Raw genomic sequence first — 26,983 nt, 5'->3', positions numbered from 1 at the left:
AATTTATCATATCAATATTACATAATATTTTATTAAATACAAATTAAAATGCAAAACTTTGTTAGAATTTATGAAAGCTGTGATTTTGAAAACGACTATTTATTTATTAATCATATTTCCTTAGCAAATTTTAATCTTTAGTAATCTTGGCATCAATTAATAAAATATTCTAATATCAACTATAGCAACTAACTCATTTAATGTAATGATATTAGTTCCACTGATATTTTATATATTTTCTCTGATATCTCTTTTATTATTATTTACAATATCTCAAACATTTTTCATAATTAAAAGTAAATTAAAAAGAACTAATTTAAAATGAAAACCATCTGCATAGCTAATCATTATAAGTTAAGATAAAGTGAACCAAAAATAAATATAAGAACTTGATCTACAAAATATATTACTCAAAAATAAATTATTAAAACATACTTAATATTAATTATGTTTGAAAAATATTTAGGAAGCTAAATTATCATTGAAAATATTTTATTTAGAAAATCCTGATTACTAACTAACACAAAAATCAAGATAGTAATTATTTTGTAATAAAATAGTTTTATTTTTAATCTAAGGCAAACAATTGTAATAAATTTTATTTGAATTATTTCTATAGTTTGAATCATTTAAAAATATAAAATTTATAATAAATTTAAAGCTATAAATAAATACCAATCAAAATGCTGTATTTCTTCTTAATTAACAATCAACTTTTTTTCAAATTTTATGATAATTTTGGCTTGACATTAAAATTTTCTAAAAATGATCCTAATCAAAAGAAGATTTGACCTACTTCTATATAATTTTATTAAATAAATTATATATTAACTAAATAAAATTTTGCAAAAAATATAATAAGGTATTTTAACTAAATTTAAAAAAGAATAATAAATTTATTTAACATATAATAAAATAAATAAAAAAACTAAATTAATTATTGAGAGAATTTCAATATTTTAATTTATCGAATTTATAAAATCAAAGAAATAATTATATTTCTTACTCAGTGATTTAAAGAGAAAGATAGGTAGGTAGGTAAGTAGGTATTTAATCTTGAAATATTATTATGATGTAAATTTTAGAATAAAATATTAAATTAGAAATAATAAATAATATACAATTATATTTTTATTATTGAGCAGCATATTTTTTCTAAAGAATTAATTTAATAATCATTTTATTTTTTTAGTTTTTAATTATTTGAATTTTATAAAAGCTTCATTATTTTGATAAATAAATATTATTTTGAATATTTTGAGGATAGATAAGAATAAAGATAGTAATAATAATAATTAATTAAATGAATCTTCTAAAATTTAAGTGATATTATATTTATTTTTTTAATAAGCAAATATTAGTTTGCAATTTTCGTTCTACTTTAAATTTTGTCTTTGAAATAAAAATATTTTCTCTCAAATTTTAAACTTTTTTTGAGAAAAACAAAGAGATTTTATACGAAAAAAGATTTTTGCTTGTATTTGATATAATAAGCAGAAAAAAAGCATTAAGTGCTATCAATATTTGAAAGGTGATTGATTAATTGATTAATCATATATTTTAATTAAGAAAATAACAAAAAGAAAATAATTTGTACCAAAATAAATGTAAGTTTAAAGACAAGAAAAAATATAATATTTTAGTATCCAATATAAATTATAGCTAAGTGACATTATTAATTTCAAAAGAGGTTAAGACCCAAAGCATGATGAAAATTTTATGGAAGAGGTAAATGAGTTTTACAAAAATTAGTTTGAAGAGATTTAAGAAAAGCTAGAATAATATCATTTATTTTAAAATTTTGATGAAATTGATCCTGAATAAATCAAACATAATACATGTGCTTTAATTGGAACCAACAATACATGGAATTTTAGTCTTATTTTTTAAAAATACGGTTATGAGAGTAGAAATAAATCTATAGAATTAAAAGAATTTAGATACTGTTAAGCAAGTTAACTAAAAAAAGTTGAGAGATAAAACTCAAATCTTAGTAAATTTGAACTTAGAATAGTGAAGTAAATAGATCCTGAACATCGAAGTGCTTCTACAAAATATGGTGATTTCATGATATGTCACTTTTTATGTAGAAATTAGCTTAAAAATTGCTCAAAATAATTTAAACAAGCCTAAAATATTTAAATTAGTTAAAACAAAGCTGATAACTTAGGTAAAATAGATGAAAATAAAACCTCTGCCAACTAAAAATAGAAAACTGACTAAGAAAAATAAATTGAAGATTATTCTAATAACTCTAATACAATATAATTCATATAAAAACCTAAGGAAGAATACCAATAGCATTCAACACCAATTAATTAATAAGAATAAGAAAATCTGCTTTTTAAAAATCCAATTAAAAATGAAAAAAAATTCATCAATAATGATTAGTAAAGGTTTAGAGATGATAACAACGAATTAATTTAAGACGATTAAAATAGCATGACTATTAATTTATAAGAATAAGACTAATAAACTTCCTAAAACGAACGAATAAATTTGAATACAATTAACAAACAGTAAAACTCAATGTAATTTAATCTTCAAAGTAGCTCAATTAGTGAAAAAATAGGTATAAATGAAGTTCCTTAATTAAACATAGGCTAAGTTAAACCGAATTAAGAGTTGTCTTTTAATTATGAGAAACCATAATCAAATAGTTACTAAAATATTCATAGCAATTAAAGTCATAGAGCCTCAAACGGAGGAAATTTTTATTGCAAATAAGAACATGACTAATAATCAGAGAGTCAAAAAGATAAGTACATCAGTTATTTAGAAAATAAAGTAAAAGATCTTGAATTTGAATTAAACAGAGAAAAATTAAAAAGTGCTAAAGAAAGCATGAGAATGTTTTATTTAAAACACCCTGACTATGAGCCATATAAAAAGTTTAAAAGAGATGATGTAAAAAGTGAAACAATAGAGATTGATTGATTGAAATTCTTAGTAAGTCTATATAAAAATATATTAAATAATTAAATTGTAAATATAAGTGTAGTAAATTATAAGATAATATTATTTTATATCTATATTTTATGTCAAATAATTCAGTCTTTTCAATTAATTATTATTTTATTTTTTAAATTTAACACCAATTTTACACATTTTTAATAAGTATTTATTTAATCAGAATTGAGAGATCAAATAAAAGGAAAAAATATAAACACATTTTTTTATAAAATACTAATTATAAAGATATTGTAAAAACTATTTTATCTTTTTAGCTATTATATTTTGTTAAATACAAATAAAAATAGCAAATTTTTGAATGGTTTTATTTTGAAAATGACTTTTAATGGTGATATTTGCTTAGCAAATTTTAATTTTTAGTAAAATTGATATCAATTAACAAAATATTCTAAAATCATATGCAGCAACTTGCTTACTTAATATAAATGACATTAATTTTATTATTATTTACCTCAAAAATTTTTCATATTTAATTTATTAAAACTTTTGTTGATAGAATCAGATTTTATTATCAAAAAAATTTATTTTTTAACTTGCTTTTTTATAAATTTTTGGTAAACAAGCTTTTTAATTAAATATAAATCTTTAGGTAAATAAACATTGGACAAAATATTGTATTTATTTAGAAAATGACAGAATTACTACAAAAAAAGAAGATAAAGTACTTTTAAATTGATTACAAATTGACAAAATATGATACAGATAACTTAAGTTAAATTGGAGAGCTAGATGAATAAAAATTACATGAAATAAATTAATTTTATAAATAGGAATTTGAATAAATTTAAAAAAATATTGATAATTATGATTTATTAGAAGAAATAGAGTTGGATTTCAAATAAATTAAGCATAATACTTGCTTACTAATTAGTTAAAATTTTAATTGGAAATTCAGAATAGTATTTTAGTATTCTGGATATGTGCTGAATATAGCTAATAAATATTTAGATGATATTATTTTTAACTAAGCAAATGCTAAAAAATAATTACTCTAAGAAAACTCTGAACTTTAAAACTTCTAATTAAGACTCGTAAGATTAAAATCATAAATTGGGGATCAAAGATAACGATATGGACCTTTTATACTTATGCACTTCCTATCAATTGATGAGCTTAAAAAGTAACAAAATATATATTAGATTGACTCGTAAAACGAAGGTAATTCATAAAGTTGTTAGATAATTACAAGAGAAGATATGTAGACAAACTAGAATAAAAAATTATAAATAGATATAGATTCCTTTGAAGTTTAGAATTTATTCTTTTTTGAAGAAAAATTATAAGATAAAAAAAATGTATAGATTGAAAAATAATAGAATTTAAGTAATATCTCAATTAATTAAAGTTAGCAAAAGGTTTATAATAACAATAATAATAGTTTAGGTGATTTATAATATTCTAAAAACAATATGAATCAAAGCAAAGAAAGTCAATATTAAATTTAGAATAAAAGTTAATAAAACGATTAAATTTAAATACAACATAATAAAGTATTAGAGGACATACTAGATTAAATCGAGTAAGTTCATTCAAAAAATGAATAAAGACAAAAATAGAATATACCTATTAATTAGACATATAATTCATTTCATATTCAACAAGGTATTGAGAAAATGCTTATGGATATAGAGGAACTTTAAAATAGTTACTAATAATAACTAGAATAAAAATAGGTTTAAAGTAATGAAAGTATTTTAAAGCAAAACAAATAAGTCAATACTTCAAATCCATAACAATATATATATTCTCCTTAAAATTAGCTGTTTCAAAAAAATGAAAAATAATGTGTTAAATAAAGCAATAACAAATAATTAATAGACTTAACTCTATTAGAAGAAGAGGATATTGAAGAAAAAAATAAGGATTAATAGTTCATAAATCCTGTTAAAATAAATTAAAAAGTAATAATTTAAAATGAAAAACCTTTTACTAAGCCAATTATTGTAAGCTAAGATTAAGTCTACTAAAAATAAATATAAAAGCTTGATCAAGAAAATATATTACTTAAAAGTCAATTAATAGATAGTGAATATTAATTACGTTTGAAAAGTATTTAAGAAGCTAAATTATAATTGAAAATATTTCTTTTAAAAAATCCTGACCGCTAACATAAATATCATGAAGAGGAAATTAGTAATTGCATCGTTATAGAATGATTTTATTTTTAATATAATTTATTTTTCTAGAAACTAGTAAAAATTTATTAAAAATTTTATTTGAATCATGTCATGTCTATTGTTTTTGATGATTTTTTTCAATTTTAAACGCTGATAAAAATATCAATTATATGAATACATAATATATTTAACTTAATGAATAGTTAGATGTGATTTATTATTTTTTGATAGCATTATTTTATAAATATAAAAGTTTGTATAAATGGTAAATATAAATATTTTGAATATTATTCTTACCTTGCAAGTTAAAAAAATAGAGGTGATATGGTATAACTCTAAATTTAACAAATGAGATAATTAATTCTTATTTTGTAAAATTAAACTTTTGCAGATGATATCAGCAATAGCCTACTTTTTGTATACAAACTGTATTTCATATTTTTAAATTTGAGTTTAAATGCTTTTATCAGATTAGCTTTATAAAGCTAATTTAATGTGTCTAGAGTTAAAATAGTTAAATAGATTAATTTTGAATTACTTCAATAAATAAAAAACTTGTTCAAATCTCATTAACATTATAAAATTTTATTCTCAAGTAAGTTTACAAATAATTACATTTAATCCATTAATCATTTGAATATTAATTTTTAAAATTGACACAATATGAAATAAAAATGTTGTCAATTTGTTTTATATATTTACTATAGAAAAATTTTATTTTTCACTTTAAAATCAGTATTATTTTATATTGTTTAGTGAAATTATAAATTGAATAAAAAGCATCAATAGGATTTTTATCAATTTTAATTATTTTTTGAGCTTGAGTTTTGCCTATTTAGATTAATAAATACAATAGAAAAGAAGTAAGATCTGATTAAAATTTCCAAAATTAGCACCTATTTATCATATTAGTAACAATCCGAATAATTTAGTAAATAAAAATAAATGAAATTTATATCTCTCTAATCGTCAATAAAAACTACATTATTCATTCTTTTTTATTAAAATCTTTGATTATGGTGAGAATAAAATTATTTTTTGCTTACCTACTAATCTTATTTAAAAAAATAAAAAGGAAAAGTATAGAAAGAAATAATAAAATTAATAAAGTGTCTTTATCAGATTTAAAATTATTTATGAATAATCTTAAAATTTATAGGAAAGGATAAATTTAATTAGAAACTTGAAATGTAAGAATAGAAGAAGAAGGAAATTTAAAGATCATACTGGACTTATGTTAATAATTAATACGTATTAAAGTTGTAAATAAATAAATTAAAAACTAGGTATTTATGAGTGAAAGAATTTATTTTGTTACTAAGAATAAAAATTTGATATGGATAAAAATTTACATTGAATATTTGATAAATACTTTAATTTACTTTTTGATAAATATTTTTATATTTTAAATTAATAAATGAGATATTTTTTTGCTTGATTTTTTTAGAGAGATTTTTATATTATTTTTAATTTTTTGAGAAATGTTTTGTTAATATAATTTTTATTGATTTATTTGTTAATTAGTTAGTTAGTTAGTTAGTTGGTTATTTTCTTTTATTTTTTTGAGAAAAGGATTTAAGAGAGATGTCTGTATTTTGTTAGTTGCTTACGAATATATATATATATCATGATATTGTTTTGAGAATTTGAAGGACGCTGCTGATATTTTAATTATTATTTTGTTGAGAAGGCATTATGATATAACTATTTTATTTTTATTCGATTGGATTTAATTTAATTTTGTTATCTTTTTTCTTTAGAACTACTTTTTTTGTTTAATCTGCTGCTACTTCAAGGCTTTGGTTTATAATATTAGTCTTCTTTTGCTTTCTCTTTGGTACTTTTGATTATAAGAAAGACTTATTTATAAAAATTTATGAATTTATTAATTGCTCTGCTTTTATTTGTTTTTGAGTATCCTTGGCAGCTAAGGATGAAGAGATTAGTAATTTTCTTCTTTTGTTTGCACTGTCTTCTGTTTTTATTGTCTTCTTTGAACTTCTTTATTATTTCTTCATAATTTCTTCTTCTTCTTTTTCCTCATTTTCTATATTTTTAATAGAATACCTTGGACGTATTTTAGGAGAAACAGTGCAAGATGTAAATGTAGAATTAGATTCTATTAATTCAGTGGAATCAATCATATTCTCTAAAACATTTGATTTAAAATCTATTTTATCAATTGAAAAATCAGTGATAATAGGACTAAGTTCAGTGCTATAATCTAAGTTGTGACGATGAGTCTTAAAAGTCTACTCGTTTTGATTTAATGAAGTTGTATCTATGCTATTTAGTTCTTCAGATTCAGAGCTGTTAAGTTACTTTTTACTTATTATTTATGCATAACTTTGAATAACATCATCGTTATTTTAAGAAAAAACAAAATTTCTAGATTCAATTCTGTTCATTTTAATTTGCTTAAGAGATTCCTATTTGAAATCAGCTATTGTATTGAAGTATTTCACTAATTTATTTATTGTTTGTTTGCGAGTTTATTAAACAGTGTTCTTAGTATTTTAAATACTGCTTTCATTTAAAGGCGAATCATGAAGACTTTCTTCTTAATCAGCATTGTATCTTCTATAAGGTGGACGCAAATACATAGTTTAGTTTTTGCATGGTATTTCTTCGGTTTTCTAAGAGTAGGACCTAATGTTTCTTCTTGTGAAAGATGTTTTGAAAGATTAATTTATCTGGGTGCTGTACATTTCAGTAGGGTTCAGCTAAGAAGAGGAGCTAATTTGTAAATCATTGATTATTTATTTGTCCTTTAACACTTAAGTTTAACGAATGTCGAAGAGATTTCTCTATGAATTATCTTTCTGCTTAAATAAATTAGGGTTAGTAGACTACTTTTCAAGGAAGGTAAACTTGGGTGCAGCTGCAGTAGATGTTGTGAGCAATTAATTGAAATGTTTAACTTCTTTGGTATTACTTTACACTGCAGATTTAGGCTATATTAAATGATTCAAAGCTTAATTATTAAATAAAATAGAAGTATCTACTAATTTATTTTTACTGTTTTCTTAATTGTTCCTCTTCTAATTTAATTTTTGGATTTCTAATTCAATATCTTGAGGTATAACCTATTATTAACTCTAATGCAAATATTTTTAAATACTTCTGAGACATTTATTAGGTTAATTACCATAACGAAAACTCTCGCTACTTTACTCTGTTAAAACTGGGCGACAACTGGAGTAAAAATCAACATTATCAAGTTGAATATTCTAACTGCTGTTGTTGTGTGTTTTTTAAAAAATATTCTGATTTTTTGAATTTTATTTGCAATCACTAAAAGATTTTTGAGTTTCTTCATAATTTTTTTACTTGGAAGTTGGATTAATTATTTTTTATTAAACAGAGTCCATAATTGTTTATTCATTCATATAAATTTGAAGAATTTATTGTCTCTTTTTCATTTCAATATAGTCTTGAATGATGCTGCTTTCTTTTTATTTTTTTTGAGATTGGTCTTGTAAATTTTATGATTATTATTCTTCAGCTAAATTCTTTTGTTTAAGGTTGATATTCTTTAATAATATCACAGAAGGTTGAGAATCCTCATGTTTCTTTTATTATTTTAGTGGGGATTTAGATATATATTGAATAAATTTATTTATGTATTCATTTTAGTATTGACTTTTATTTAATTCATCATCTTATGTTTAAGTTTTACTAGAGGAGAAATGAAGTGATTTTTTCATTCTGTCGCTTCGGAATTGTTGAGAAAAAGCACACAAGCTCATTTAAGTTACTTAGTTTTTAGTTATAGAATGAATATTTGATATTCTTGAAAAGTGATAATTTAAAATTTGTTTTTATTATAAATTTTTTTTATTAATGATTAGAAACTGGTTAAGAGAAGAATATCTTCTAAATTAAATATCACTATGGAACTTAAGAGTGAATGAATGAATGATTAAGTGAGCCTATGAATGAATGAATAAGTGAGGATGATATTAATTTTTAATTATCTATTTGGAAATAGATAGGTGTAAAGATTCTTCTATGATATATTAATTTATAGATATTTTTACTCAAATATTAATTATAAATAATAAATTTCCTTTGCTTAAGATTTTTAAATTGGTTTACTCATAAAAACTGAGCAGCATTCAGATACATCAAGTAATTTGAGTTTCTATTTTAAGCGTATACTTAAAGGGAAATATATCTTTCAATGAGATTACATTAATCAAATTTAATTTAGATTGAGAAAAAATAAATGCTTCTTCAAATAAACTAAATCTAATTAGAAGGTCTATATAATATAGCCTCAGTTCTTTTTAAGCCAGAATTTTTTTGATTTCAGGGATATCTAAGTGAAGAGTTAAATTTTAATTCAATTAGTCACAATTTAGATTTCGTTGCAAAGCTTTATTTTTTAGTATAAAACTACTGAATAAAGTCTAGTTTTTGAATTAATTTTACCCAAGTATTATTCTTTTATCAAACAAGCATTTTTAAAAAATATCCACCTAACAAATACATTTTTATCTTACATAAAAAAGTTGAATTTACTAAAATTTCAAAAAGTAAACTAAAAATCTTGTTTTTAATATTAATATTTTCTCAACCCGCAAGCTAAAAGGCAAATAAATTTATTGACAAGTGGGGGCACATTCAATCTAATTTGCTTTCTTTATGTTGGATTTTTAAATTAAATAAATATTAATAGCCAATGCTCTGCCCACTACTAAATTTCTGATATTTTTAAAAATTTTATTTTCTCCATACGAATATATAATAAAGTAAAGTCTCTTTACATTTTTAAATTCCTTTCAAACTAAGCCTTTTTCCTCAAAAATAATTAAAAATGTAAATTGGTATTTCAGTGCTCGAAAGGCATCTCTTGTAAAAATCTCAAAATTAATATTTCCATTACTAAAATATTCATTAGAAATTTTTGAAATCTAAATCAATCAAAAAAATTAAATATTGACTGGCTTTGATATAATAACAAGGATATTTTAATATTTGATATAAATTTATTTAATTTTTGATATTTACTCACATTTTTATAGATTAAATAACGAAGTTTTTTTAATAAAGCAATTAATTTTTTGATATAAAAAATTACAAAGAATCTACAATTTATTTGTAAATAGATTAACCTTTTATGAATTTATAAATTTTTTAATGGTTTTTTTCATTTTTTAAATAGTCTCTGAATTTTTATAAACAAACATTTTTTTAAAAGTTAATTACAATTTTTAAAATGTCTAAAAATAAATCTTCAATTATGTATTTCATGAGAAGATAAAATGTAAGCTTTTTAAATTGATATTTTGTACGTTTTAATGAATGGAAAATTTTGTTTGGTCCTTTATAAATTATTAAGGATAGATATTATGTTTAATGGTTAAATAATCTTTTACCTTTAATTAATTTCAAAGTTACTTGGTTTTTTTTGATAATAAAGAATGTTTAATTTAGCCAAAAAAATTATGTTTCTAATAAAAGTAAATATTTTTGTTAATTAATATGCTAAACTTTTAATAACCTTTTTTGCACTTGTAAGCAATAATTTGATTTTATTTATTATTAATTTAATAGACTTTATTTTTTTATTAACTATTAACATTAACAAAATTAATCATAGCTTCTCATCCATTGAAATTTAAGCTTGAAAAATAGATTTTATCACAAAATATAAAACAAGCAAAGTTATTAAAAATATTGTAAGTATAATTATATTAGAAAATGTGTAATTCAATCCTCCTTTTTCGTTGAATTTATTTTATAAAAAAAACCTAATTCAAATTTTCTTAATAATTTATTGGTATTCTCTTTCTATATTCTTTTTGAACAATTATGATAAAAAAGACTAAGGAAGGATTAAAATTTTGTGATTAATTGATTAAAGAAAATTAGGTTTACCAATCAGTTTCTACTTCTACTGTAAGTCTATTAAAAGCAAATAGCTAATCTGCTCTTGCACTATGCGAATCTCTTTCTCCTTCAAAGAAATGCATCGAAGAAAGCAGCTTTGGGTGTCAAAAAGTAAAGAAAGTTGTATTTCAATCGAAAGATAACAATCAATAACATAATTCTTCTATTGATGAAATCAAACAGTAGCAAAGAAACAAATTAATTAAATAGTTTCCTTTACCATATTCAGAATAAATTCCAAAAAAAGTAGAGATTTAAGAGATATGCAATTTCTTAAGACCTAGAGCATCATCTTATGAACCTGAAAACCAAAAAAATAATACAAGTTTTAATTTTCCTACATCTCAATCACCCAAAAATTGCTCAACACCAAATTATATAGATAAAATGGTTAAAGAAAATGGAAGAAAACTAATAAATTAATTCTCATAAATGAAATAAAAACAGAGCTTACTAGATAAAATAACTCCAAGACAATATGCTTGGCTAACAAAGCAAAATGCTATTCAAGAATCGCCTTAAAATAGTAAAAATTTTCATAAATATGCGGTGATAGTTCCATGCTAAAAAAACGAAGATAAATAGAGTGAATTTACTACAAAACACTACAACTCAAAAAATCTTATTAGAATGATTACAAGTCACTTTAACGAGTAGTCCCAAGATCATGCTCTAATAGCTTAAAATTATCAAACAAATGATAGTAGCAATTCACTAAATCAATTATAAAATAAATCTTATCAAAATGCAAAAATTCTACCTTCCTTTACCTTTAATTAAAAAAAAAATTAAGACAATATAAATAATAGCATAGGAAATGAGATAATGATAACATAAATAAATCAGTCAAATGCTGTTATAGAAATGGATTAAGAAGATGCTTAAGAAGAATAAAACAAAAATAGTTAAAACTAACTTTAACCCAATCATGAAAATTAACAATTTAAGACTAAATTAAATGATCCTCTTCAACCAAGATTTTTAATTTTCTCAAAAAACCTAAAATAGCATCAAGTAGAGCTTAAAAAATAAGAAAAAGAATAATACTGCTTGGAAAAACCTGACATTGTTAACACAGCATTTGTCAATAAATTAATAATGAGTGCTAAACATATTTAGAAAATCAAAGGAATGCACATCTAAAACTAATAAAAGATATAAAAATTAAATGAAAATATAAAGATTAAATTAGAAGAAAAAATAGAAAAATAAAGAGAGGTTGCTAGACCTCCTAGTAGAGAACAAATAGAGTTTAAAACCTATATGAAAGAATTTGATAAAAATAAAGCAGAAAGCTAAAAAAGAAAATAATAAATAATTTATGATTTGCAAGTGAATCAAGAAAGAAGAGTAATTTGGAAGAATTTTAATGTTTCTAACTTGTCTCGAAGTAAATCACCACCTAAATAACAATCAAATTAAAATAAGATATCTAATTCTTGAACCAACTACAAGTTTAAAATTAAAGAACTGTAACTAAATTCTATGTAATATTAAGCACACTTCAAACAATAAAATAAATAGCTATTTTTAATTATTTAAAATTATTTTTCTATAATGGTAGTTTAATTCTATTACTTTAATAAATTTTAAAGTAAATTTTATCTTTAAAAAGTAAATTTTCTTAAAGTATTTCGTAACAAACAAAAATAAAAATAAATTTATTAATTTATTTATTTATAAACTTTAATTAGAATTGATTCTTAATTACAATTTATCTCAAGCTAATTCCATTTCTATTAATAGCATTTTTATACTTTTTATGAAATTAATTTTTCTTTTCTTGTAATATTCTTGCTTATTATAGTTTATAATGAAAATTTGATTCAGATCTATCTATTTTCAGGTCATTATTTTAAACCTAAAATTAAATTTTGAATGGCTAATTCTTTTTGCTAAATTAATAAATTCATTTAATAAACTCGGTTGATTTCTTATTTAGTTTTTATTATCAAGACTTGAGTTTTAATTAAAAGTTATAAATAGCTACTTGCTATTTGATCTTTTACTTCTAAAATAATAAAAATTATTTGTTATTGTTATTTGTAAGTAAAATTTGAGAATAAGAAATCTATTTACTTGAATATACTATATCAAAAATAAAAAATTATTTTTTTTCATTTTACTTTGAAATTTTTAATAAATTTTTTATCTTTGAATAAAAAATAATATTTAATTAATCTTGAAATCAGAAAATCTATATAAAAAAGAGCTTTGGATTAGTAAGTAATATTCATCTCTGTTGACAAGTATGTCATTGAATTGAGGTCATCATAGAAATCTCTCATTCTTGATTTATTGATTTTTGTTTTTGCAATATAAAAAAGTATGTTACAGAAAATTTTTGTAGATAATTAATTGTGTAAAATTTTTAATCAGTTGAAAAATTATACTTAATTGTTAAAGAGAAGAAGGCATGAATTAAAATCTATCAATGAATTTTATGTTATTGAAAAAGAAAGATATGGGTTTTTGTTTGTTATTAGAAATGGTATTGATTGTTGTGATACTTTATCTGTCAAGTATTTTGAAATCTCTATGATGATAAGATGATAATCATAACCTCTAAGATTGAGTAAGACAAAAAGGGATTTTTTATTTTTGAAGATGGTAATGAGGATTAAAAGAATTTTTTGCAATTCCTCTGAGTGATTATGGTCAATGGCTAGATAATCTTTTTCAGTGAATAGTTATTCACATAAATAACAGAATTGAGTATCATCTTTTTATCTCTTGAATCATCAGTCATGTTAAAAAGAATATTGATGCTATTGTAAATTTCTTTTACTCTATTTACTTAATCGATGGTTTGTAAATAGATTGCATTCATACTACTCAAAAATATTATAACCATTATAGACTGATGTAGAAAGGTTCTATTTTATTTTTGCTAATCTTTAGTTTAAGCTTTAGTTTCATTAGTGATATTATCATAAGTTTATTATTCAGTTAATTATTCAATTTTTTGGGGTTCAAAAGTTGATTCAAAATAAATGAATATCAAGATAGGGTTTAGTTATCTATTTTTATAATTTTTAAATTAGACAATGTTTCTTTTTTGGGAAATTAATTATTTGATAGATAAATTATTCTAAACATATCATATCTTTATATGAATTAATAATATTAGCAAAGAACCTCTTTTATGTCTAATGGAGAGAGACTATCACGAATATAAAAAGAATATTAAGAGATTCAAATGAATAATTAAAAATTAGAATTATTTTGAATGGATTAAACAATTTATAATAATGATGGAAATATATATTAATATTTAACATCTTTTTTGCAAAAATGGAAATTATTTGTTTTAAGTACATGCATACAAACATCATTTGATGCTTATTCTTTTTAGTAACAATCATGAATTTGATTAATCAATTTATTCATAATAAAAATAATTCAGACAGTTTTTGCAGGGTATTACTACTTTACATGAGTTTTTTATTTTACATAAGCTTGCTAAATTTTTGATATTCATGCTGTGATAGTTGATTGATTCTTCAGTTTCGTATTTGCCAGCAAGAAGATCGATGTAATTTTTTTCTGGGATAATTTTATGATTGTGATCTATTCTATCTAATACTTATTATTTTTATATTTTGAAAAAGGATTAAAATTTAAAAATCCAGATAGAACTTAAAATCATAGTTATTAAATCAAAGATGGTAATCTCAATATCATCTCCTTTAAAAAAGCAATAGATCAACAAACAAAAAAGAGTTTGTAACATAGAATTTCCTACAAAGCTAACTGATTTTTAAAAATTAGTTAAAGCATTAAATTACGCAATGTCAGTCTTTTAGTATCAAATCAAATCATAGATTCAAATTAAAAAATATAAATAGAGATAACAATAGATAACATATTGATTGTTGGTACTTTTTATGCTTAAAATTAATTTTTTAGCCATATGCTCAATTAATACAAGCATAAAAAACATGTTAATTTTTATAAAAGCAATCCACACCTTATGAATCAATCATTTAATTTTATCAGATAAAATAGCATTAAAGAAATGCTTCCTATAGGTGAAATCAAGATGAAGGATCTCATTGGACTTTTTCAACTATTACTAATAGACTTATTGATGATTATCATGAATTCTTTTACTATATAGATAAAATTTAATGATTTTTATTCGAATAATAGGTCAATTACATTCATCAGTCCAGATCCTAAAACCATGATGACAAAATGTTATTTCAAACAAATTTTCTAAAATTTTATGAAGAGACTATTAAATACATGAAAAATTTCAAATCATGACAAACGAAAATGACTCTAACAGAAGATGAATATATAACAAAATATATAAAATAAATAAACAAATAAATAAATTAATTAATAATATATTAATTTGCGTAAGTGGTTTATATCTGTATTAAGTACATACATACCTATACAGTAAAACTCATAAATTAACACTAAAATTTAGAAAATTTTCAAAATATTTAGCTATTATTTTTGAGTTTGTAGTGATTGATAAAGGACTTTTAATAGTCAGGAAAATAATTTTAATTTCCATAATTTTGTTTGAAATAAATAGATTTATATAAATATAAAAAGAATTTCCTGAAACATAAAATAGAATTAGCATCTTATTTTATAATATTATTTTACATAATTTTTGACAAAAATTAAGAATTTTCTTAACACAATTTTAAGCTTCAATTAAATAAAGGGATGTTTCAATTATATAATAATAAGAGTAATATAGTTAAAAAAATTTAGCCAATATTTTGTGAATTAAATATTTTTAATTCCATAACATTTTATTTTATATAGAATCGATATTTTATTAAGATAAAAAATTTAACTTTTTAATAGTTTTTTAGATTTGACTGAGCTATTTGCAAAACAATTATATATTAATTCCATGATGATTTTTATTCTCAAAATTTAGTAATTTGCATATTGGTTATTCATTCCTGTCATAATACCAATTACAAAAAAAAAATCAGCAATTAGCAATAATAAATAAAAATTTTAATGATGAAAATAGAAAATTTAAGAACATCAATGTCTTATTATAAATGATATTTTATTTACAAAATATAAAATTTATTTTGATGGATGAAATCTGCTTGTTAAAATAAAAATAAAGTTCTTTAGATTTTAATTTTTCATTCAAATAAAATATTTTTAAAGATTTTTAATATATCTATCTACTTCGATATTTTATTTTTATTATTTTTATTTAAATTTGCTTGTTACTTATTTTAATTAAGGGATATTTCCTTTAAAAAAATCAACATTAAAATTTTATTAAAGAATTTTAATTCATCATTAACATTTTATAAAAGAATTTTAATTCATCATGATTTTTATTCATCAAAAATTTAGTAGTCTGCAAATTGATTATTCATTCTTGTTAAAATCAAGCTTGATAATACCAATTTCAAAAAAAAAAATCAGCAATTAGCAAAAATAAATAAAATTTTTAATGCTGAAAATAGAAAATTGAAGACCATTAATGTCTTATTATAAAATATATTTTATTTACAAAATATAAAATTTATTTTGAAAAATATTTTATTTTTTTCTTCTAAATTATATAAGTTTCCCCAAATTAATCTAGTCAATTACTATAGACTTTAAATAATAACACTTTTTAAAAAAATCCAATAAAAATCATTATTATGAATATTAAATAAAGGTGGATGAAATATGCTAGCTAAAGTAAATAAATAAAATTCTTTACATTTTAATTATTCATTCAATCAATTAATATATTTTTAAAGATTTTTAATATATCTACTTCGATATTTGATTTTTATTATTTTTATTTAAATTTGCTTGTTACTTATTTTAATAAAGGGTTATTTCCTTATTAAATTAGATAAAATCAAGATTATTAAAGAAGACTTATGCTTATTAAATTAAGTAATTCAAATTTTTCTAATAAGATTAACTGATCAGTGCCTACCTAATTAGAAATGAAACCATACATCCATAATCGAAAGCAGTACAAAATTTATATTTAAATACAACTAAATAATCTTTAAATATTTTATAATTTATAAGAAAATAAAATATAAAATCAAATATTTAAACTTAAAAGAAATGTTTAAAGCTATTGGTAACTTTTTTCATAAAATAAATGAAAAAAATGAAGAGTTTGTAAGATCTTAGTAAAATTAAAACATTGCTCAATAATAGCACCTATGCCATAAATGCAACAAATGCTAATAATCTTGTATGTGCAACCAAGGTTAATATCCACCTCCTCCTTAGTTCTAGCCTGAATTTAACAATACCCATTCTCAAAATTCTTTCTATAATAAAACTAAACTATCTATGAGATCAAAGTATAGTGAAATGGTAGGTAGGGATTCTCATTTTTACTCTAATTTTTTTGATCACTATGAGTAATCTAATATAGATAAAAAATTCTATGACGTTAGTCGTTGTGAACTTAAAAGCATTACTATTTATCATACTGATAGTATGATTGTAGGTATATAATGCACTTATAAAGTTGGTTTCGATACTGTTACTGTTTGTAGTAGAGGTACTTATCAAGGGTATGTTAATGCATCTACCATTGAGCTTTAATTTGGTGAACACATCGAGAGCATCTCTGGGCGCTCAGGTGATTCTATTGATAGATTAGAAATTAAAACAAGTTAAAGAAAATTAGAAGTTGGAGGATAAGGAGGATAACCTTTTAAAAATATCTTAAAAGAGAGAGGTTTTGTTACAATAAACAATTTTGGAGGATCAACAAGATAATTTTTGGATTCCCTTTACATTGTATTTTCTTGAAATTAAAATATATAATGCTAGTTTATATTTTTATGAAAATGTACTCATAATTTTATACTTTAATTGAGCATTTATTCTATTTATATAAATATTTTAATATTATGATCAAAATTCTATATTATTTTGTTTAATTTATTAATTTAAAAAGTAAAAAAATATTTAACTAAAAACAATCCCACAAAGTAAGTGAAAAATGAAGAAATTATTAATATAATTTATTTGATTTTATTTTTCAATTATTTTGTAGGATTTTAAATAATTATTTAAATTTGTTTATAATTTCTTTAACTATAAATGATAAACTCTTTAGCTTAAAATTTGGATTAGTAAGTAATTTAGATTTTAGTTTTTTCATTTAAATTTTATTTTATCACATCAGAATTATATACTGCAAAAATTTATTTCTCATTTTTTTAGCTAAAGGCAAAACCGCATAAGAGATTTTTTAAAAATGAAAAATAATGGAAAATAAAAGGTTTTTTGCGACACCGAGACTTATATATTTAGGGAGTTAAGGTAATTAAATTATTATTTAATAAACTTATTTTTTAATTATTTAACTTATAAAACATTATGTTATTAATTTCTCAAATTTACAAATAGGTTTTTAGAAAATTAATTTGCATGAGTTTATAAAATAAAATTAACTTACATTTTTTATTGTAGTTTATTTAACTAATTTTTAAAATTAATTTTATAATAACTAAAAAAGTTAAAATAGTTTATTAAGATATTAAAATATTTCTTTTATACAGATATTTATTTAACAAAAAAAACAAATTTATTCAATTCTTTTATTGATAACCATAAAAACAAATAAATCAAAATTAAAATCATAAATTTTTATCAGATTTTGTAACTAAACTCATGTATTGAACTAAAAATTAATTAGTTTTTTGTGAAATTAAAAGTTTTTAAAATTAATTATAAAAGATTATATGCTTTAACACAGGCAACATCTTTTCGTTTATTATTTATTTTTATTTTTTAAATATCCTTCTTGTTTCTTGAAAATTAATTTATAAATTATAATATATAAGAATTTCTACTTTAATAATTTAAATTTGTCATAAACTAATAATAAAGATTATTCGCTTTTTTGATGTAAGGAATGTACTTTTTAAAATGAGAATTATATTACTATTTTAATTTACAAGGTATCAATAAATATAAAAAAAATACACAATTGAGGCAAAAAATAAAAAGTGAATTCTTTCAGATTTGATTTATCTAAATATTTTTTTTATTTTTTATGGTCAGAATTTATTTTAATTTTAAAATTTTCTTCTTGTTTGTTTAGTTAAAAATAATAATAGAGAATATTGTTATATGATTTGTATTTTTTTAACTTAAATTTGTCATAAAATAATAGAAACAACCTTTAATTTTTTGTGAAAGGTGAGTGAGTGAGTGTATTTATAAAAGCTGAGAGTTTTATCAATATTTTAATTTTATAAAGTATAAAAAAATATAGAAAAAACAAAGGAAGCAATAAAAGAAACAAAATTAAATTCTTACAAATGCTTGTTATTTTCTTTTCTATGATTTGAGTGATCTATCTTTTAAATTCTCATAATTTATTTTAATTTTTAATTCTCTTTCTTGCTTGCTTCTCAAAATTTTATAGAAAGTATCATTATAAAGTTTGTAATTTATTTTATTTTTTCTTTAAATGGCAAGAGAAATTTTTAATATTTTTTGAAAATGGAATCTATTAATTTATTATTTTAATTTTTAAAAGTATAAAAAAATATAGAAAATACATAACTGATTTTTATCTTGATTTAACAAATAAAAGAAATAAAAATTAAATTTGTCTAGATTTGATTTATGCCTTTTACTGTCTTTTCTATGATTTTATTTATGAATCTTTTAAATTCTCAATTTATTTTATGGAAAAATTCAATAATTTATTAAATTAAAATCTTAAAAAAAACTTAAAATGACTTTTAATAAAAAAATTATCTCAGCAGTTCTAGCTTTGCAAATAATTTTTTGCTTTGCTTCTTGCAAGGATCTTATAAGCTTGGACTTGAAGTTAGGTGAGTATTAGCAATTATATATAACTACTAAATATGGATAATGTGAAATAAATGTAATTCCCAATTTGGGTTACTGCTCAAACTCTCTGTAAATTTCACCAATCAAAGCTTTAGAGTGTGGAGCTAAACTTATTGGAGAAAATTTGTTTGTGGGTGGAAGTTAATACTCAGCTAAATTTTAGCTTGGATAAGTTGAAACAAATTTAAGTTTTACTATTCCCAATACTGACTCAGCATTTTTTGGGGAAGAAAATCTTTGTTTTGGTGAATTTGTAATCAGCATTTAAGATAATATAATTGTTGAACTCTTTTCTTAAAGAGTCATATAAGATCAAAAGTTTTATGTTAACATAAAGGACATAAAATCTTTAGACAAAGTGGTCGGTAGTATCGAATTAGGTGCTCCAAACAAATCTTTGATTAAAAAAGGATCAAACTTTGTTTCTTTATTATCTAATTAAGGTGAGTACAGCACAGATTATTATTTGTACTCAAACAGAAATTTAAGTTATGGAAACCTATAATTATTTGGTGGCACTTCAGCACTTGTAAGCTTAGGTAACCCCTTTTTATGTATATCTAATTTTGGATTCGAGTCTCTCTTGTAAGCATTTAGCGTACAAGGTATCAAGTACACTTATTTGCCTGACGAAAACTATTAAGTTGTATTGGAATCTATTGATAAACTCTAAAACATCTCAATAGATTTAGTTAAAGAAGATAATTCTATTTTTACTTTAACTGTGAAACCTGAACATTATACAAGACAATTAGAAAACGGATAATACGAATTACTCATTTAGCCAACCTTTTATACCAATGTTATTGCTCTTGGATATACAATTCTTTAACCTTACTATTTAGGATTTGATGTAATTGCTAAAACAGTTTTAATCGCAGAAAAGGCTGAAGATAATGTTGTTTCATATTGAAAATGAATGTTCTAAAATATATTTAAATTTAATAAATAAATATATAAGTAAATATATACAAATATAATAGTAGATTTTTTTATAATTTTAATTTCTTTTGATTTATTAAACAAATTTTTATTAAAATAACTACATTTAAAACTATAATCTTTGATTGAAATTAAAAAAAATTTTCATACATAAAAATATAACTAAAGAGTAGCTTTTGAATTTTTTTAATTTGTATAAAATAAATAAATAAAACAAAAAATCTTTTTGTCTTATTCAAGTTTTACCATAGAACATAAAAAGCAGGGTAAAATAATAGCAGTAAATTAATCAATTCAATAATTTAAAAATATGCTTATTTTAAACTATCTAAATTAAAAATATAAATATGGGTATAGACTTAATTTTGTTACTCTAATTTTTACTCTAAAAAATTTTTTTCTCACTAATAATTTAAAATTTTTCAACTTTTCTAAAGAATTGAAGGATTGACTGCAAACTCTAAATTTGTAGTAAATAATATAAAAATTTAGATTATTTTACATGTTTTATAGCTCGTGACAGAGACAGTCTAAATTGAGATTTTGAGTATTTAAATTTATTCAATAAAATAATTAAGAAGGAAACAAATTTAGGAATTTACTTATGTATTAAAATATATGTTATTGAAATAAGTTGTAAAATACAATTTTGCATTAATTTTATCTTAAAAATGTATTATTGTAGAGCTAAATTTAAAAGGATACATACCTCAAATAAAATAAAAAAATACTAAAACTATTTAATATTATGATATAATATATATAGTTAGTAGATTAGTTTTTTGTTCAAATAAGTAAGCCAAAAATAGCAAATACCAAAACATATAATGTCAATAATTTGCTACTTGACATACTCAAGCATGCATCTACTGATGAAATAAAAATACTAAAACTATTTAATATTATGCAATAATATAGTTAGTAGATTAGTTTTTTGTTCAAATAAGTAAGCCAAAAATAGCAAATACCAAAACATATAAAGTCAATAATTTGCTACTTAACTTACTAAAGCATGTATCCATTGTTGTAATAAAGCCAGAAAAAGTTGTCGAATCTGCAGTTTTTAAAGTGCTATCACAAGCATTTGTGCAAGTTCTAAAACTGGAATAACTTGCTTAGTTTAAGCATGCTGTATAACAAATAAGATAATTACCGCCATTTGTTTGACATTAAGTCTAACTTCCTGATGCTACAGATTGGCAAGGATCATTATTTATAGCTGCTTTTGAACAGTTGCCAAAGTCTGTGAATCCTTATGAGCTAGCCCAATTTGGTACAGTAGTAGGAGCCGATGCAGAACTTTATGCTTCAATTCCAATTATTGAAATTAATATTAACAGAGCAACCAATCTCATTTTTTTTTTTTTGAATTTTTTGAATTTTTTTAGTTTATTATTAATTAAAACTAACTAACTAGCAAAAGTTTTCTAATTTAAATTCAATTCATGACAATAAAAACTATAATTAAGCCATTTAAATTTTATTTTTATCAACTTCTATTCATTAAATTGTCAATTTACTGGAATAAATTAGAGTTATTAATATGTTTCAACTTACTGGAGTAAATTAGAGTTATTAATACGCATTAATCGATAATAAGTTTAAAGACACATTCAAATTAATAATTATTTAAATATAAAAATTGTAAAAATGTATTTAAATATGTTTAATAAAAGAAATAAATTTAAGGAAATCAAACTTAAAAAAATATTTTTATTTTTATGAAATAAAACAGAAAATTTTATTTGTAATAGAATCTTAAGCCATTTGCGCTTGATAAATTTAAATAGTATATTGATCATCGCTAAAACGATAAAATACGTTAAATCTCTCAAATAAAATTAATTAAAAAGCTAATTTATGTTTCAAAAATCAATCAATTTTTAATGCATGTTTATATGTAAAAAATTGTAAGCAATCTATCAAAATACTGAATAAAATTTTTTTTATTTTTGTAGATAAATTTTATATTTTGCAAATAAAATTAATTTAGAGATAAAATTAGTAGTAGATGAATCCTATTTGTTTGTTTTATCAATTTACTTATTATCAAAATATTTGATTTTTTTAGTTTATTATTTAAGATAGATAGATAGATAACAAACTATTAAAAATCAATATATTTTAAAAAACTAATACTGATAGAACAATAATTAATCTATTTAATAGTAAATTTGTCATAATTTGTTATCAAATAAGGTTTTAATAAATAGAAAGTTAACTTTTATTAAAAATTAATCAATTTTTATTGAATGATGAAATATTAATCAATTTTATTTAATTGCATACTGAAAATTTAAAAAGTGTGTTCTTTTTATCTAGAAGATTTTTTTGAGGATAAATTTTTAATTCTTTTTTGCAAAATATATTAGTTTAGTGAGAAATAATTATAGTATTTAATCTTATTTGTTTATTTTATGAATTTATATACTTATTATCAAAATATTTTATTTTTTTGTTTATTATTTAAGAAAGTAAACTAACAAAATCAATATATTAAAAAAAATTTATTATCAAAGAAGACTTTAATAAATAGAACATTAACTTTTATAATCAATTAATCAATTTTTATTGAATGATGAAATATTAATCAATTTTAATTGCATACTATAAATTTAAAAAGTGTAAGGATAAATTTTTAATGTTTTTTTTACAAATAATATTAATAAAGTGAGAAAAAATTATAGTAGTTAAATCTTATTTGTTTGTTTTATGAATTTATTTATATACCTATTATCAAAATATTTTATTTTTTTTGTTTATTATTTAAGAAAGTTTAAGAAAGTAAACTAACAAAAATCAATATATTTAAAAAAATTTATTATCAAAGAAGACTTTAATAAATAGAACGTTAACTTTTATAATCAATTAATAAATTTTTATTGAATGATGAAATATTAATCAATTTTAATTGCATACTGAAAATTTAAAAAGTGAGTTCTTTTTTCTATAAGTTTATTTTTGAGGATAAATTTGTAATATTTTTTTGGAAATAATATCAATTTAGTGAAAAAAAAAAATATTATTTAAATCCTATTTGTTAGTCTTATGAATTTAAAAACCTATTTTCAAAATATTTTATTTTTTTAGCTTATTGTTTAACAAAGCAAACTAACAAAAATCGAATTATTAAAAAAAACTAAAACTGATAAAACTATAATTAATTTTTTTTTTAATTCAATTTGTCAGAATTTATTATCAAAGAAAATTTAAAAAAATAAAAAATTAGCTTATTTTAAAAATTAATTAAAAATACCATTTGTAAATAGTTTTTTCCAAAAATAAAGCTAGAAGCTATTAAAAATTATATATTATAAAATATGATGTAAGTATTCTATAATATAAGTAGTTCATCTATTAAATAGATTTTTTTTAAAAATTGGTTTACTTTCTTATTTTTTTACTCCACTATAATAAATAAAAAGTTTATAATCTATTTGTGTTAATACCTCATAAAAGTGTTTCTAAATTTAATAAGTATAATTTACCCATCTAAAAAAAGTGTTACTTACTATACATTCAAATTTTGTTTAGGTGAGGAATAAATAGATCAAATAAAAATTTAAATGTTGTTTTATTTTTTCTTAATAATACTAAAATTTATTTGAGAAACAATATAAATTTACTTTTGTTTTTTCTTTTTCTTTAACTAAGTTTATTTTACTTGTTTTTGGGAAAAGTGAAAGCAATTTCTTGATCAATTTTTTAAGAAGAATAATAATTAAAATTTTTAACTGTTTTCTGTTTTTTTTTTTTTTTTGCACTCTTAAATAGTGTTATATATCTTAATATTCCTTCTACCAATTCTTAAAATAATCATTTTTATTTATATTCATTTATCTCCTTTTACTCCTAATTTTATATTTTTTAATATATTTTCTAGCCTAATATTTAAATACTTTTGTATCTTTCATAATATATTAGCAATGGATAATGCTAACATATATAATCTTAAATAGCTTCTCTTTGCTGCTATGCTAACATCTTCAATGCTACCTTTTATACCAAATAGTTTTAAATATTATTAAGTTTAAGATGATTAATTTTTTTCATTAAAAAGACAGTCAACATAGAAATATTTTGCTTTGAGATTCACTGAATATTTACATATATTTTCTCAAAATATTATTTATTTTACAATTTTTATAGGTTTTTGCGAATGATATATAGGAAATTTAAATGCTTCATGAATAACAAGCTTGCCTAAAAAACGAATTAAAAAATTTAAATTAACTCTCAATATAGTCATAATTTTTCTAGCATAGTTTTGAATGAAAATTAGAAAATTTGAGCTAAATTTTACAAGATCCAAGATGAAAATGTCGATTCAGTTGAAAACCCCAAGAAAAGAGCCCTAATAAAAGATATAGTTAATAAGAATTAATGGCTTCTTTATTTTCAGCTAAAAGACAAAAGGTACTTTAATTCATATTTTAGAAAATAAAGAAAAACTTTTTAAACTAATAAAGATGATGCTTCACCTACTCAAATGACTATTATCAAAAATGATATTCTACATCAAGATTTGCAAAATAATAACACTCCAATACACAAGTAATTTAAGAGTGACCTTAACGTCCTAGTTTCCAAACTTTGCTTCATATATTCCAATTGGAATAGAGCACTAAAACTCCATCTGCAGTTAGTTAGGTATGCATGCTCAAATTCTCTAAATTTGTTGGCAATAAATGAATCCTAGTAAGTATAAAGGACACTTAGATCTAAACTCCCCCTAAATACAATAAATTTAGATCTCTTTCTTCATTTTAAGATTAGAATTGATAATTTATTTATGAAATTATTAATATTTTTTGTACTCATTTTCCTTTTTATAAATATTTATTTTGTTTTATTATAAATTTCTCTTTATAAAATGTTTGCCTCTAAATATCATTTTATTTATTTTTAAAAAAATTATTATTCCAAACAAAAATGTTATTTTATTATTAAGCTTTTAGAAAATTGATATCATTTATTTGCTACTATACAAGATTTTTTCATAATATTAATATAAATAATTGAAATATGATTAATATATTAAATTAAATATTACAAATATACCTTTTAATAACGAAATAAATAATATACAACAAACACATTTTAATATATTACATATTCTATATATCCTTTATTTTTCGTAAAATTTTTATTGAAAGTAAATAAAATATATTTATATTATAGCCAAACTTCTAATTAAAATATAGTGGTTTAGGTATTAATGAGTTTAAAATTAAATTAAAATATATTTGAAAATGTTAGTTCTTAGCCATTTTTTTTTTAATTCATTTTTATTTATGATAAATTTTGAAAAAAGTTTGTATTAAAATTTTTTAAACTTTTTTTGCTAATCTTTATTAAAAAGTGATTTTCTCATTAAGGATGATGGTATTTCAGTTTTGAGTTCTGTATTTATAAATTGTATTCATCTTTCAGCTTTGACATTGGATCTTAGGTAATTTTTTATTTGAAATATTATATTTTTATCAAAGATTTATTAATTACTTTATTAATAATTTCTTGATTTATATAAATTAATATATTATTAATGTATTTATGATAAAAGTTTCAATGAATTGGGTTGGTAAGGAATAAATGCTTTCGTTACTGTTCTGACAAGTTGCAAACTCTAATCCTTGTAACTTAAAATTTAGTAATAATTTCATTAAATTTTTATTCTTTATGTAATATTAAAGAAAAATATTTTTTATTTTTTCTAAGAGTTTTTTTTCATAATTTATTTTTATATATTTCTAAATATTTCTCTTTTTGTTTTAAATTTTATTTGTTTTAATAATTATAAAGTTAACATAAGCTAAATTATGAACAAACAAAAATAATAAGAAAAATAATACTTAAATTGAAAAGGCTATTTGTAATATAAATTATTTTCTGAATTATTTAAATATTTGCATTTTTAAGTTTGTTTGTTATACATAAACTGCTTTAATTTTTGTATCAACAATAATTAAGCTATTGAATTTATGAGAGTAAATTCTTTAAATTGAAATGATATTATTTTTTAAACTAAATCATTTTAAGTCATTTTTGTATTTATCAAATAATTTGATCATGGATAAGCAAAGAAGTTTTTAATCCTATCTATTTTAATTAAATAGATATTTTTGAATGTGATTTAGTTTTGGGTAAAATATTTCATAATTTTCTTTATTGATTAAATTGTTTTTAAAATCATTTATTTTGGTTAATTAAGATTAATTTATTAATTA

At 20.4% G+C, this 26,983-nt stretch overlaps 10 protein-coding genes across 10 annotated transcripts; 7 read left to right on the top strand and 3 right to left on the bottom strand. All coding sequences in view use genetic code 6, as the record gives it.

Moving 5' to 3' along the window:
* Positions 1-1,563: 1,563 nt before the first annotated feature.
* On the top strand, positions 1,564-2,937 carry TTHERM_00647000 (hypothetical protein; the record flags this gene model as incomplete). The annotated part of the gene is made up of 1 exon (XM_001027409.2): positions 1,564-2,937. Exon 1 carries the CDS (start codon positions 1,606-1,608, stop codon positions 2,935-2,937), a length of 1,332 nt encoding a protein of 443 aa, XP_001027409.2. The 5' UTR covers positions 1,564-1,605.
* Positions 2,938-4,509: 1,572 nt separating this feature from the next.
* TTHERM_000646999 (hypothetical protein) lies at positions 4,510-5,019 on the top strand (the record flags this gene model as incomplete). Its single annotated transcript, XM_012800923.1, has 1 exon — positions 4,510-5,019. One exon carries the CDS (start codon positions 4,510-4,512, stop codon positions 5,017-5,019), a length of 510 nt encoding a protein of 169 aa, XP_012656377.1.
* A 1,696-nt stretch (positions 5,020-6,715) lies between these two features.
* Positions 6,716-8,839, bottom strand: TTHERM_00646990 (hypothetical protein; the record flags this gene model as incomplete). The annotated part of the gene is made up of 1 exon (XM_001027408.2): positions 6,716-8,839. The coding sequence occupies one exon, from the start codon at positions 8,837-8,839 to the stop codon at positions 6,716-6,718; it is 2,124 nt and encodes a 707-aa protein (XP_001027408.2).
* Positions 8,840-10,907: 2,068 nt separating this feature from the next.
* Positions 10,908-12,428, top strand: TTHERM_00646980 (hypothetical protein; the record flags this gene model as incomplete). The annotated part of the gene is made up of 1 exon (XM_001027407.1): positions 10,908-12,428. The coding sequence occupies one exon, from the start codon at positions 10,908-10,910 to the stop codon at positions 12,426-12,428; it is 1,521 nt and encodes a 506-aa protein (XP_001027407.1).
* Positions 12,429-14,872: 2,444 nt separating this feature from the next.
* On the top strand, positions 14,873-15,237 carry TTHERM_000646979 (transmembrane protein, putative; the record flags this gene model as incomplete). The annotated part of the gene is made up of 2 exons (XM_012800922.1): positions 14,873-14,928; positions 14,985-15,237. The coding sequence occupies 2 exons, from the start codon at positions 14,873-14,875 to the stop codon at positions 15,235-15,237; spliced, it is 309 nt and encodes a 102-aa protein (XP_012656376.1).
* Positions 15,238-17,051: 1,814 nt separating this feature from the next.
* On the top strand, positions 17,052-17,753 carry TTHERM_00646960 (jacalin-like lectin domain protein; the record flags this gene model as incomplete). Its single annotated transcript, XM_001027405.1, has 1 exon — positions 17,052-17,753. The coding sequence occupies one exon, from the start codon at positions 17,052-17,054 to the stop codon at positions 17,751-17,753; it is 702 nt and encodes a 233-aa protein (XP_001027405.1).
* Positions 17,754-19,695: 1,942 nt separating this feature from the next.
* Positions 19,696-20,727, top strand: TTHERM_00646950 (transmembrane protein, putative; the record flags this gene model as incomplete). Its single annotated transcript, XM_001027404.1, has 1 exon — positions 19,696-20,727. One exon carries the CDS (start codon positions 19,696-19,698, stop codon positions 20,725-20,727), a length of 1,032 nt encoding a protein of 343 aa, XP_001027404.1.
* A 967-nt stretch (positions 20,728-21,694) lies between these two features.
* Positions 21,695-22,111, bottom strand: TTHERM_00646940 (hypothetical protein; the record flags this gene model as incomplete). The annotated part of the gene is made up of 1 exon (XM_001027403.2): positions 21,695-22,111. One exon carries the CDS (start codon positions 22,109-22,111, stop codon positions 21,695-21,697), a length of 417 nt encoding a protein of 138 aa, XP_001027403.2.
* Positions 22,112-24,106: 1,995 nt separating this feature from the next.
* On the bottom strand, positions 24,107-24,670 carry TTHERM_000646939 (hypothetical protein; the record flags this gene model as incomplete). Its single annotated transcript, XM_012800921.1, has 1 exon — positions 24,107-24,670. The coding sequence occupies one exon, from the start codon at positions 24,668-24,670 to the stop codon at positions 24,107-24,109; it is 564 nt and encodes a 187-aa protein (XP_012656375.1).
* Positions 24,671-25,027: 357 nt separating this feature from the next.
* TTHERM_00646920 (transmembrane protein, putative) lies at positions 25,028-25,722 on the top strand (the record flags this gene model as incomplete). The annotated part of the gene is made up of 2 exons (XM_001027401.2): positions 25,028-25,172; positions 25,226-25,722. 2 exons carry the CDS (start codon positions 25,028-25,030, stop codon positions 25,720-25,722), a joined length of 642 nt encoding a protein of 213 aa, XP_001027401.2.
* Between the last annotated feature and the right edge of the window lie 1,261 nt (positions 25,723-26,983).

This window comes from Tetrahymena thermophila (assembly GCF_000189635.1).
Source record: "Tetrahymena thermophila SB210 genomic scaffold scf_8253887, whole genome shotgun sequence".
In the NCBI taxonomy this organism is placed as follows: Eukaryota; Ciliophora; class Oligohymenophorea; order Hymenostomatida; family Tetrahymenidae; genus Tetrahymena; species Tetrahymena thermophila.
The sequence above is the reverse complement of the archived record's forward strand: the minus strand, read 5'-3'. Positions and strand labels throughout refer to the sequence as shown.